The sequence below is a fragment of the Filicampus tigris genome, chromosome 22 (assembly GCF_054856515.1).
Source record: "Filicampus tigris isolate MCC_2025a chromosome 22, RoL_Ftig_1.0, whole genome shotgun sequence".
NCBI lineage: Eukaryota > Metazoa > Chordata > Actinopteri > Syngnathiformes > Syngnathidae > Filicampus > Filicampus tigris.
This window is the reverse complement of record NC_141238.1, coordinates 8406900-8419493: the sequence shown is the minus strand read 5'-3', so window position 1 is coordinate 8419493 and position 12594 is coordinate 8406900. Positions and strand designations below refer to the sequence as shown.

At 47.1% G+C, this 12594-nt stretch overlaps 2 protein-coding genes across 3 annotated transcripts in view; both read left to right on the top strand.

Annotated features, from left to right (window-relative positions):
• Positions 1–6450, top strand: part of LOC147126822 (ankyrin repeat- and BTB/POZ domain-containing protein 3-A-like) — a 50232-nt gene extending 43782 nt beyond the window's left edge. For both annotated transcript variants that reach the window (XM_086022830.1, XM_086022831.1), the window contains 7 exons: positions 1416–1594; positions 2246–2351; positions 3222–3324; positions 3404–3485; positions 3582–3650; positions 3730–3843; positions 3946–6450. In XM_086022830.1, the coding sequence (XP_085878956.1) occupies positions 1416–1594; positions 2246–2351; positions 3222–3324; positions 3404–3485; positions 3582–3650; positions 3730–3843; positions 3946–4191 (899 nt within the window). In that variant the 3' untranslated portion in view covers positions 4192–6450. The remainder of the gene's footprint in view (positions 1–1415; positions 1595–2245; positions 2352–3221; positions 3325–3403; positions 3486–3581; positions 3651–3729; positions 3844–3945) is intronic.
• A 530-nt stretch (positions 6451–6980) lies between these two features.
• LOC147126821 (uncharacterized) lies at positions 6981–12292 on the top strand. Its single transcript, XM_086022829.1, has 8 exons — positions 6981–7364; positions 8259–8461; positions 8553–8654; positions 8730–8825; positions 8908–9018; positions 9302–9425; positions 9519–11092; positions 11157–12292. Exons 1-8 carry the CDS (start codon positions 7337–7339, stop codon positions 12144–12146), a joined length of 3228 nt encoding a protein of 1075 aa, XP_085878955.1. The 5' UTR covers positions 6981–7336; the 3' UTR covers positions 12147–12292.
• The last annotated feature ends 302 nt before the right edge of the window (positions 12293–12594 follow it).

Here is a 12594-nt window from a genome sequence, read left to right as displayed (position 1 = left end):
TGCATCGCCGCGCACGCATTTCTTGCTAGCTTCATGCTCACAAGCACTGCAAGACACCTCCGGGGGGGGCTAACTGTTAGCATCACAAACGGTGGCGCAAAACGTGCAGACGAGCCGTTTTACTGCTCATTTCCATAGTTGATTTGAGATACAAGTGAGTCAGGGAATGAACTGAACTTGTAAGTCAAGGCGTCGTTGTCATCTCATCATCATCAGGCAGTTGCCGTCACTATGGCGCATGTCACGCTCTTCATTCTCCACCTGACATAAGCGACACTCACGTCCACTTTATCGGAACAATCCCTCTTGGATTTTGTTCGTGGCCAGTCAGCATTTTGTGTGCTAGAATGTAAAATGATCGAGTTTTTTTGCGTTTTTAGCATATCGGTATGCGTTGAGGATATCAGATTTTTTTTAATTTAATTATTTTTTTATAGGTGATAAAGCGACAAAAAAAATCATGAGGTCCAGCTCTTGCCAATGAAAACGCAATAGCTTAGCTTATAGCTTATTACCATTAATTGATTTTCATTTCGTTATACGACACTAAGTGGAATTTCTAATATTTCAATATTTACATTTGGTTTATATATATCAGGATATTTAAATGTCATCTTTTTTTTTTCTTTTTTTTTTTTTTGCTGCACTGCTGATGTGTCGTTTAACAGCGTTAAGGTTAATCAATATTTTATTGGTTACACAAGTTAACCGATAAAATATTTTCAAAAAAATTCAAATGTTCAAAAAATTAAAAAAATTTAAAAAGTTAACTTGGCTTGAACCAAAGCTACAGTCAATCATTGCCTTAGAAAAAAGGCTCATGTTGGGATTCCTTTATTCAAATTTAAAAAATGAAGGCAATTGAGACAAGTTGGATGCACTTTTTTTTTTTTGTAAAGCGTCGCCAACATATCAGATCAGGACATGGTATCGGCAGACGCTCAAAATCAGCTGACTTGCACTCAAATGCAAAAATAAAAAAAAATGTGGTCGAGACAGAGTAGCAGTGCAAAGACTAATCGATTAATCGACAACTAATTGAATATCAAATGAATCGTCATTTTTGATAATCGATTAATCGTTTAGACACCTTTTTTAATTTGGAATCGTCCAGATGCTCAGAATTTCAGCTTGCCAGCAGTAAAAAATATTTTGTCCTGTAATAATTGATGACTAAAATAATCGTTAGTTGCAGCCCTACTCCAGAATTCATTGTTGTCAATAAATGAGGTGGTCTGTTGAAAAGTTGACTTGGTTTAAAAACCAAAAGAAAAAAAAAAGGGTCTTTGAACTCCCCTGCTGTTAATTCCACTCACATGCACTCACCTATATCATCAAGTGATGGAAACATGGCCGCCCTTGACAGCGCCCCGGCCGGTGGATGATGACCACGGGTTTGTGATTGTTGCGCTCAGGCGTTCCGTGGACGCTGCACACGTGGCTGGAGTCGCTGCGGACGGGCTTCGCGCAGCAGCGCCGCCCGCTGATCCAGGCTCTGCTCAAGGACTTCAGCTGCATCCGCGAGGACGAGTACACAGAGGAGCTGCTCACGCACGGCCTGCCGCTCATGTTCCGCATCCTCAGATCCTGCAAGGTCCTCCTTCGCGTACCTTAGTTAGAGTTCTTTACTTTGCTTTTGGCGATTATGCTTGGAAATGCTTTTAAATGTTTTAAGAAGAAAGCTGCCTTGTCTAAATTTTACAGTACAAAGAAAAAGTCCAAATTTAATGAGGAAAAATTGTATGATTTCATAAGTAAAGGGAATATTTCAAGAAATAAGACATTTTGAAATATTTCATAATCTCACAAGAAAAAATTTTTTTGGAATAAAATAAAATGCTACAATGATGCAAGAAAAAAGTCCTTATTCCACGAGAATAATGTCATGCTTTTTTTTTTACAAGAAAGTCTTTTTTTGCCAAAATTACTTCGAGAAATAAGTCATAACCTTTCAATAATAAACACCATAATAGTTTAAGACAGTCATTTTAGAAAAAAAGTTTCTTACAAGGAAAAAGTCATAATTTTACTAGACTAAAGAAATCATTTTACAAGAAAAAGTCATCATTTTACGATATTTAAGTCATAATTGTATTATTAAAATTTTATGAGGGGGAAAAAAAGTGAAGCAAAAAAACACCTATTTTTGGGGCCCTGATGCAAGCAGACTACGATGACCAAACTGAAAATCCTTCTTAACTCTCGAACTGTGTGTGTGGGTGTGTGTGTGTGTGTGTGTGTGTAGAACGAGGTGATCAGCCAGCAGCTGTCTGTCATCTTCACGCAGTGCTACGGTCCGTTCCCCATCCCCAAACTCACCGAGATCAAGAAGAAGCAGACTTCGCGTTTAGGTGACGCCCTCAAAATGCTAATACATAACATTGCTTGTTGTGGCGGACTGACGACTTGAAGATGCTTATTTTTAGCTTTCTGGCAAATGTTAAAGCTTTTAAGTTGGTGGCTTGCGCATTAAATGTCACTGCACTCTTTTTTTTTTTTTTTTTTTTTTTTTTATCAAATATGAATCAAGCCGCTCTGAAAATGCCTTCACTTTGTTGTTTCGTATATCATTTGAAGGAAAATGAGGTTTGAAAAAGTTCATGCTGTGCTGTAGCACCACCTACTGTTTAAAAGTCGCATTGCAACAACACAACCCACTGAGTCCAATTCATCCCTGATGACAGTTTCGATTAACAGCGCGAAATTTGGTAGGCGTGTCAAGTGCACCGACGAAGTCAACTGTTTTGCTTTGAAGTGACCATTTTAGGTGTTTTTTTTCTAGGGGTCCTTACCGTAAGCATTGTTTTGAAAAATCTGGCCCCAAAGCTAAACATGCACGGGTTCCGCCATTTTGTTTTGAAGCGACCACTTTAGGGTCATGTTGACCGTGGGTGATTTAAAGACTCCTCTGATAGATTCTGTCTGATTGCTACCAAATTTGGCTCACGTCGACCAGACAGATGGGTGAGAATTTAGATTTTTTTTTTTTAATTGCGTGTTGGCGGAGGATGGCGGCAAAGTTGGATGACTCACCATAAAACAGGAAACAGCACAAGGCCAGGGAAGGCATTCAGCTTTGATATTCTAATTGTTTTCCTTACACGTCCGTGTCAGCCACTTGGCGAGCCGTGTAATGAAGGAGCACATCAGTTTCATCGCATGCTGCACTCAGCGTTCAGACGAGATGACTAATGAGGCGTTTTGTGTGGTCGTATCGGCAGACCCGCACTTCCTCAACAACAAGGAGATGTCGGACGTCACCTTCCTGGTGGAGGGGAAACCCTTTTATGCACACAAAGTTCTCCTTTTCACCGCATCGTCCAGGTAAATCTTTTTTTTTCCCTCATTATTATCTTCTGCAAAATCTTGGGAAAAAATAAATAAATAAATCAAATGATTTCAGGTTCAAGTCGCTGCTGCAAAACCGACCGGCGGCCGAGAACACCTGCATCGAGATCAGCCACGTCAAGTATAACATATTCCATGTAAGACTTACTCCAAGCCATTAGGGGGCAGTGTGGCAACAAATTACACTAACAAACAGAAACGCTGATATATTTTTTTTTTCCTGTCTGTTTCAGTTGGTCATGCAGTATCTCTACTGTGGAGGCACCGAGTTCTTGCACATACGAAACACGGAAGTCATGGAGGTAAGAGGCCTTGGGTTAGGTTAGCATATGCTAGCTGCTGTTAGCATCTGTAACTGGGATCGCTGCGTGTGTCGGGCAGCTACTGTCTGCCTCCAAGTTCTTCCAACTAGAGGCCCTTCAGAGACACTGTGAGATCATCTGCTCCAAGAACATCACCACCGAGACTTGCGTGGACCTCTACAAGCACGCCAAGGTCAAGGTTTTTGAATTTTTTTGAAAAAGTGGATATAATGGATGAATGTTGTTTTCATATTTTGATTTTTTTTTTTTTTCTGTTTCTGTGTCCGCTGCGCAGTTCCTGGGCGCCTCGGAGCTGACGCGCTTCATCGAGGGCTACTTCCTGAAGAACATGGCGCTGCTGGTGGAGCTGGACGCCTTCAAGCAGCTTCTGTACGAGCCCCCGTCGCCGGCCCCCTCCTCCTCCTCCTCCTCCGACGCCGCCGCCGCCCTCTGCTCGGACATCCTGCACGACCTGGAGAGGACGCTTGCCTCTCGCGTCCACTCCATCCACCTGTCCACCTCCAAAGGCTCGGTGGTGTGACGTGGTTTTTTGGGGACCGTGTGACCACGAGTGTTAAGTAGCAAAGCCAGCAAAAGGAACCTTTCAGGCCAAACCTTCTGCATCTGGGACACTGTGTTACCAAAATCGAGATTTTTTTTTTTTTTTTTGCATGAGGCCCTTTTATGCACAGCCTTCCACACGGAGGAAGTGCAGGACGCCACTGAAATAATGCAAAGTGTAAATAGAACCACGTTTGGTCTCATGTCCAACTGTCGTCTCTGAATTGAATGTGCGCATGCGTGCTAGCGTGCGTTGCACATTTGTAGCCGGCCGCTGTCTTGCTTTCGCGGGACATTTTCTCCTCCAGTTTGTTGAAATCAAGCTAAAGGCTTGATAAGGGATTGAAATGTCGTTAAATACAAGGCTTGTTGATCAGCGGGTGTACCTGATGAAATGGCTGAAAGGTGGGCCGGTAAAATGTTTCACTTAAATATTTTACTAAATGTTCGATGTGGAATTTAATAGGGAGTACACCTACAAAAAAAGTTTCAAGAAACCGTCTGAAAACACACAGGAAGTCTGCCATTTTGCTTGCAATCGGCCATTTTAGGTTGGTCATTTCCCAAGGATGCTTGCCGCCATTATTAATTTGAAAATTCGGCCCCTGTAGCCTGTTTCACTTAGCAATATGAAATTTGGTAGCTATGTCTATCCTGAGTAAACGCACAAAAATAGTCTCAAGAAGCTATGCCTAAAAATATAGCGCAAGTCTGCCATTTTGTTTTGAAGCAGCCATTTTAGTCATTTCCTTGGATCCTTTTTCACATGAAATTTCGTAGGAATTTGTCGTGAGTAGACCCACAAAAAGGTCTCAAGAAGACATGCCCGAAAACACACAGTCTGACATTTTAGTTTGAAGAGGCCATTTCCAGTTATCGCCTTTTCTTTTTAATTCAGTGCCCAAAACCAGTTTGTTAGCAACGTGAAATTTGGAATACTTGTTGTCTAAATGTGTTTTGTCCAGTTCAAAAGACAACCAAAATCATCAAAGAAATTGAGCAAAAAAAATATTTACAAGTGATGAAAAAGTGATCAGAAATACTGGAGATTTTGATTTTCAAGTGTACTTTAATGAGGTGGCTGTAGGATTCAAACTTTTCACAGATGGCACAGTGGCACAGTGAATTCTTTGGTTTATTAAAAATTACAAAATATGCAGTTTGTCCAGTCCAGCAGTCAACCAAAAACAATAGTAATGCAGTACTGTACTACTATTTATTGTAGGCACATAAATGATTGTCAAGTCTAGTCAAATTTATTTATGCTGTAAATAATAGTGACAGAAATCCTATATTATTTATTTTCTTACATTCAGCCCCACAGATTTGATTTTAATCTATTTTGTTGAGATGCATATAAAAAGGATCCTATTAAAAGCAATATTTCAATGAGAGTGTATATTTCCTGATAATATTACAGTCCCCGAAGAGAGCCAGCATTGAAGATGGATGAATGAAGTAAAGGGAAGAATTAACTATTTTATTTTTCGAAGTCTTTTTTTAATAGAAAAGCCACCTATGTCTTGAAAGCTGTTTGAATGGAGTTGTCTAATGATGTCAGCACTTTTTCTGATCGTGTTAAGCTGCACAATCAAACTTTGTTGAGCGGAAAAACTGCTTCGCCGCATTACCGCGTTTGCTCCAGCAGAGGCGCTGGCGAGTCGTTGTAGCGTGAGCCTATTACTCGTGTGGTCCTTTTTCTTGTAGAACGGCACCCCCTGTTGGTCGGACGCTGTGAGTACCATTAGCGGCTTTATGGTGTTGTCGCTAGCGCCTCTGCTGGTGCCTCGATGCTATTGCTAGAAGTGGTGCTAGCATCGTCCATGTGGGCCCGCATGGTTCTTCTCGTTGTTGGCAATGCGCTTTCGTTGTCTCGTTTTCCTGTCGTTTGTCCCACTGTTACTTTGCCTGCTAAAATGTTAGCATTTTCTTTCCTTAAAATGATACAAGTCTGTAAACGTGAAGCCCTGCGAATACTTTCCGGATGCACTTGACAGTATCCACAATGCTTCATTTTGAGGGTTAAAACATGAATTTACCATGCCCTCAAAGGGACCTTTTTTTTCTTGCCTTGGAGAACATGTATAGTGTACAAATGATATATACAAATATGAAAGTCTAAATGAGAGATGGTGTGAGAAGCAAGTATGTAGTTGAGTCTAACAGCAGCAAAGGTTACGCTCGTGCTACACGTTCCATGTTTCTGTGGACAGATAATAAATGATTACATTTTCATCTATATGTTGCATTTGATTGTTTTTCTACTCATGATGTGCACACTATTAAAAAAGAACGTATTATAGAATATTGGATTTTTAATGTTTTGAGCAAATGTTGTCCCTCCTTCCTTCCTGACATCTTTCCTGGCTTTGTTACCCATTCTCTTTCTGACATGTGTCCACTCCTTTTCTTGCCTCTTTACTTCCTTCTTACCTAGTCTTTCCCTCTTTTCTTCTTAACATCTTACCTTTCTTCCTTCCGTCACATTGTTTTGTTGTTCAATTATCCACCTTTACATTCTTCCTTCTTTGGCTTACTTTTCTGCCTTCCTTCCTTACCTGCTTGTGTCCACCCTAGTCCTGCTTTTTCCCTCTGTTCCACCACCCTTCCATTATTTTATTTTGTTTTTTTTTACTTTAATTATTTTGTCATTATTTACGGTACCTTTAACATATGGTGGTTTGAAAATGTACTTATGTTATGGTTTGAAAAAAAAATCTTTTAGTTGCTGCAATACTCCAAATGGTCTGTAGAGAGCAGTGCCTGTTCACGTCACCGCATAAATCCCAAACGAAGAAGAGTCGTCTTTCTTGCTAGCTTGCTTTCCTCGCGGAGCAAGGGGCAAGAAAGTTTGCTCATGTACTGCATCGTGGGGCTTTCATTCTCTTGTAACCGCAGTTTATAATACCCTAATCGACAATTATTGAAATTCAACTTTATACTGCTAGGAGCTGACTGAAGACGACAGAAATCCTCTTAGAGGGACGACGCCTGCGCAGTCGGGAACGAAAATCGAGCCGCCTTTTCCCTCCCCGCCAACTGGCAGCGCAGAGACGGGCGGACGTCGACTCACAATCGAACCCCGACTTCGCCTTCCTCGCTTTTTCAAAGACCTCCGTGTCAACATGGACACGTTACATCGCACCGAAAACGGTAAAATGAACAGAAATGATGAATGCATCACTCTTGGCGAGTTTACGGGGTCTTCTTTTTCCTTGTGTGCGTCCGATTCGTAACATGGCGTAGCCCGCTGTGAGATGGCGCTTAGCTAAGGTTGTTTGCTCACTTGCCCGGAAGAAGCACAGCGGTTGCCAGTTATGCTAAGCTAAGTCATCTAAAAAATATTTAAGTGTCAGCCGCGCTGAACTAGAGGAAATCCCACAACCGTTTCTACTGTTCGAGCCAGTAGTCATATTTTTAACAAATGTGAGATGCGGCGTTTGTGGACCTCGCCGGAAATTATATATTTTTTGATAACTTGCTTCAAAATTAAAGGGACAACGCAAATATAGCGCAGTATTAAAGTGAAAAGCCTGGGTCACGCACAAACGACGAGTTTTGTCACACTAAAGCAGCAAACCACGTCACAATTTGGCCCAAATTTTGACGCACAAAAATGACGCCTGTCCTCGTAGTTTCAAATGACGATATCATTTGTGTGTCCCTGAAGGCAGCAGCAGTAATGACTTCCTGCTTACTTTTTTGACATTGAATGCCATAAGTTAGAATTAAACTAAAAACACAAACAATAATTTACTTCTTACTGACTCAATGGACGATTCTAGTTGTCCAAAAAATGTAGGAAACCCCCCAAAAAATTAGAGCAGCACATCTGCTGCACAGTTTAGAAATTTGTGGTTGTCTTCCTGCATCACACGAATCAAAATGTCCATAGATTGAATGTCTGTTTTGCTATTTGTGCCCTGCGATTCACTGCCAACCAGTCCACAGCACAAATACAACTGAAAATGAAGACAAGCGTATAAAATGGATGGATGTCTATCCATGATTGACTTCAAATGAAACGTTTCTGGAATATGTGTCCAGATTCTCCACTCCTGCTGCCGTCCCTGCGCCTCTTCATCCCGCCTCTGCGCCTGGTGTCGGCCGCCATGTGGCAGGTGGTGCAGCGCGGCGACGTGCGGGACTTTGGAACGGTGGAGGAGTTCGTCAGCACCGTCACCGACATTTTACCCGAGCTCTTGAATGCCGACCAAAAGGCACAGCTGCTGCTGGGTCTGCGGGCACGGGTAGGCTAGAGGAAGGACGACATTTGAGGGAGCGTTGGCTACGCCGCCGCTTGAGTTATGTAAAAACAATGTATTTGTTTGCATGTTGCAGGTGGTTCTGGAAATGTGTCGATCCAAGGTGAACCCAGAGAGGGACACCATTGAGACTCACTTGAGCCGAATCAAGGACCTCATATCAACATGGGCGGCTCAGGTGAGCATCCGAAATGGATCTCCGATGAGCATCTTTTATTATTGTCCACTTTAACCGCTCACGCTTGTGTGTCAGCCGTGCTTTGCCGAGGTCCAATTTCCTGAATCCAACTTTGTGGATCAGATCGAGCTGCTCCTGAAAGACCCCGAAGAGAGGGACAAGTTCTTTCAGGTTTGTTTGTATTGCTGTTAAAATGTAAAAAAAAAAAAATATTTTGGTGGCCCCTGTTTGAAAACAATCCATCCCTTTGCAGGATGTGTTTCCCTCCGCTTTTGGACCTGAATATGACAGCGCTCTGCAGGTGCTCACACTGGACTTCATCTCAAGGCTGGAGAAGCTCCTGCCAGTGCCGGACATTCAGCAGGTACCAGAAATCAGCATGTAGTACAAGTGTACTCGGGTGTTTTTAAAATGAATACCACAAATGCCAAAGCAGGCTATATATAAGGACCCCTGTCTAACTAATCCGTGATTTTTATTAATTCATTCGCTGCCATTGACGTATTTATTCGTCTTTTCGCAGTCCAGCCATTCAATCCCAGGAATTGATTTATATTTTTTTCAAACGTTAGGGTAAAAGAGGGTCTGAAAATGTCCGGCAGTGAATGAGTTAAACAGCGGTGGGATTTATTTTGTGTCCCATCCAGACGGCGGCCATGTTGAGCGCCGCCCCCGAGGCCCTGGACGAGTGCATCCACTCGGTTCCTGACCTACCTCACTTGAAGGCGGCGCTATTGCACCACACCGCGCTCGGACATTTCGATTTAACCGGTGAGGCTCGTCGGTGGAAGAATCACACCCACCACCACCGCTGAATAAAAACCATCAATTTTCCCCGCTTGTGTTTGTCCTCCTCCTGACTAGACGACTCTCAGAGCATCGTGTCCTCCTTCGGGAACTGCATCCTGTCCTCGCTGGCCCTCCCGCAGCTGGAGAAGGTCGTCATCGACGCCGACCACATCCAGCTGGAGCCGCCCACCGAGCAGATGTCGGGATGCGTCACCGTGCAGGTGGAAGGCGAGACGGTCACGCTCTTGGACTACATACACATTGATCAGACACCCGGCTTGATGGATCCCGCCCCTCAAGAGGAGGAGCAAGAAGACGAGGAGGGCGAGGACGCGGACGACGATTCGTTGAAACCGGCGGCGTTCCAACCGCTCAAGCAAAGCAAGCGACTGCAGCTGAAGAGGCAAGCGGCCGAGGCGGAGAAGGCCGACGACTCCTCCGAGGCGGCCAAGCGCCAGAGGAAGAAGCACCCGACCAATAAGACGTGCCCGGTGTGCGGGAAGAGCTTCCTGCGCGCCGCCGCCATGAGGCGGCACCAGGAGACGCACTCGGAGAACCGCGAGCTGAAGTACGAGTGCGGCCGCTGCAACAAGCGCTTCCGCGACCAGTACGACATGAAGCGGCACAACATGCGCGTCCACGAGCGGGACGACGACGACGGCGGCGACGACGAGGGGGTGGCGGCGGCGGGGGCGGAGCCCCACTCCCCGGAGATGCCGGACGACAAAAACTGCGCCCTGTGCGGGAAGTTCATCGCGCGCAAGGTGGACATGGAGCGCCACATGACGTCGCACTCGGAAGACCGGCCGCACAAGTGCTCCTTCTGCGAGAAGCGCTTCAAGACCCGCTATGTCCTCAAGCGGCACCAGAAGGAGTTCTGCAAGAGTCAGGAGCTCAAGAGGCCTGCGGCCAGAAGGCGCGAAGAGCAGAGCCTCGACCCGCAGCCGGCGGCCGCCGCCGAGGGCAAGGTCTGCCCCATCTGCGGCCGCGCGCTGCCCTGCAGCGCCGACATGGACAAGCACCTGCGCTCGCACACGGAGGAGCGCCCCTTCATCTGCGTCGCCTGCGACAAGGGCTTCAAGTACCGCGACACGCTCAAGAAGCACCAGATCATCCACGGCCACGAGGGCGTCCGCGAGGAGGCCAGCAAGAGCGCGGAGGAGATCCTCGCCGAAGCGGAGAAGAACCCGGGGGACGGCGGCGCCGTCTCCGAGGCGACGGCGCAGCCGGCCGCCCGTCGCCGGCCGGGCGGGAAAGCCCCCAAAGCCTGCCCGGTGTGCGCGAGCTCCTTCGCCAACGTCAAGACGCTGAACCGCCACATCCAGAGCCACACGGACGAGCGGCCCTTCCACTGCGTGCACTGCAAGAAGCGCTTCAAGCACCTGCACGGCCTCAAGCGCCACCAGATCTACGCCATCTGCCACAAGAAAACGTCCCGCTGCTCTTGGAAAAAGGAGGCCAAGGCCGGGCCCAGCCACGGCGACGGCCAGCCGCTCCAGATCCCCGTGTGGTGCTCCAACTGCGGCAAGCATTTTGAGTTCCTGTCGGCGCTCAGGGAGCACCAGGAGAAGGTGTGCAAGGCGGACCTGCGCGACATGCTGACGTGCGGCGCCTGCGGCAAGGAGTTCAAGAGCCTCACCATGCTCAAGGTGAGCCAGACACTTGCGACGGCCCGCCAATTTGCGGTGGTGTAATGTGCGCCTCTCTGCCAAGGTGCACCAGAGGATCCACGACCCGCTCTACTGCAAGGAGTGCGGCAAGATCCTGGGCAGCGAGGCGGCCTTCGAGCGCCACCAGCTGATGCACCGGCCCATGGCGTGCACCATGTGCGACAAGAGCTTCACGCTGCTGCGCCGCCTGCGCGAGCACTACGAGAAGCAGCACGCCTTCGCCGGGCCCTACCCGTGCCCGCAGTGCGACAAGAGCTTCTCGCAGCTCTCCTACCTGGCCGTGCACCAGCGCATCCACAAGGGCGAGTTCCCCTTCGCCTGCGACTCGTGCCCGGCGCGCTTCCGCTCGTCCAACTGCCTGACGGTGCACCAGCGCAAGCACACGGGCGAGAGGCCCTTCCTGTGCTGGCAGTGCGGCAAGTGCTACCGCTCGGCCTCGGAGCTCACCGTGCACATGGGCACGCACTCGGAGGCCCGGCCGTGGGCTTGCTCGCAGTGCCCGGCGGCGTACCGCACCAAGCAGCAGCTGGGCAACCACGTGGAGCAGGTGCACATCGGCGTGCGCTACCCGTGCGCCAGCTGCGGCAAGCAGTTCATGAAGGAGACGTCGCTCAAGCGCCACGAGCTCATCCACACGGGCGAGCGGCCGTACCAGTGCACCGAGTGCGGCAAGACCTTCCTCACGGCCAACGAGCTGCGGCTGCACACCCGCTACCACACGGGCGAGCGGCCGTATAAGTGCGACGTGTGCGGCAAGGCCTTCATCCAGTCGGGCTACCTCAAGTCGCACGTGCGCATCCACACGGGCGAGAAGCCCTTCAAGTGCGACGTGTGCCACAAGGCCTTCCGCATGTCCTACCACATGAAGAAGCACCGGCGCACGCACGCCGCCAAGGCGGCCAAGGTCAAGACCTACGCCTGCGAGCGCTGCGACTTGTCCTTCCTGCACAGGAAGGCGCTGTGGGAGCACGCCGCCATGCACTCGGTCAAGTTGGAGCAAACCTTCACGCAAGTCAGGATCGAGTTCCAGTAACCAAAGACGACGTCCGTGGCGCCGGCCGCGCCTTCCTTCCGTCGCTCGCTTTTTGTTCCCGAATAAATTGCACATGCCTCCGGTGCTTGCTTCACTCTTTTTCAAAGCTGTAATCTTTTAAATAAACAAACCCAACGCAGAATGGACGCTACTGTACTCTTGTTTTTATTGACTTAATTTCAAACTAAGTGATGCAGTCATCTTTTCCTGTTTTTATACCTTTGATGTGGAGAATAGTTGAATTTCTCTCAAAATTTCACTTAATTTCTCCACTTTTGAAGCGAGAAATCTGTCAAATATAACAATCCTTTACGAGGTAAGAAATATTTCACCCAAAAATGATGCAATTGGTACCCATCTCAAATGCAGATTTCTTGTACGTGAAAAGTGTACTTTTAATCTAAAAACGTAATGGTACATCCCTGGTTGATGAGAATTCCATATAAGT

What these genes read in the sequence shown, in the direction of transcription:
- LOC147126821 (XM_086022829.1), top strand. Translation starts at nt 7,337, where the DNA reads ATGGACACGTTACATCGCACCGAAAACG. An exon ending in AGAGGGACAAGTTCTTTCAG is followed by an intron (nt 8,826 to 8,907) that starts GTTTGTTTGTAT and finishes ATCCCTTTGCAG; the next exon opens with GATGTGTTTCCCTCCGCTTT. An exon ending in CGGACATTTCGATTTAACCG is followed by an intron (nt 9,426 to 9,518) that starts GTGAGGCTCGTC and finishes CCTCCTGACTAG; the next exon opens with ACGACTCTCAGAGCATCGTG.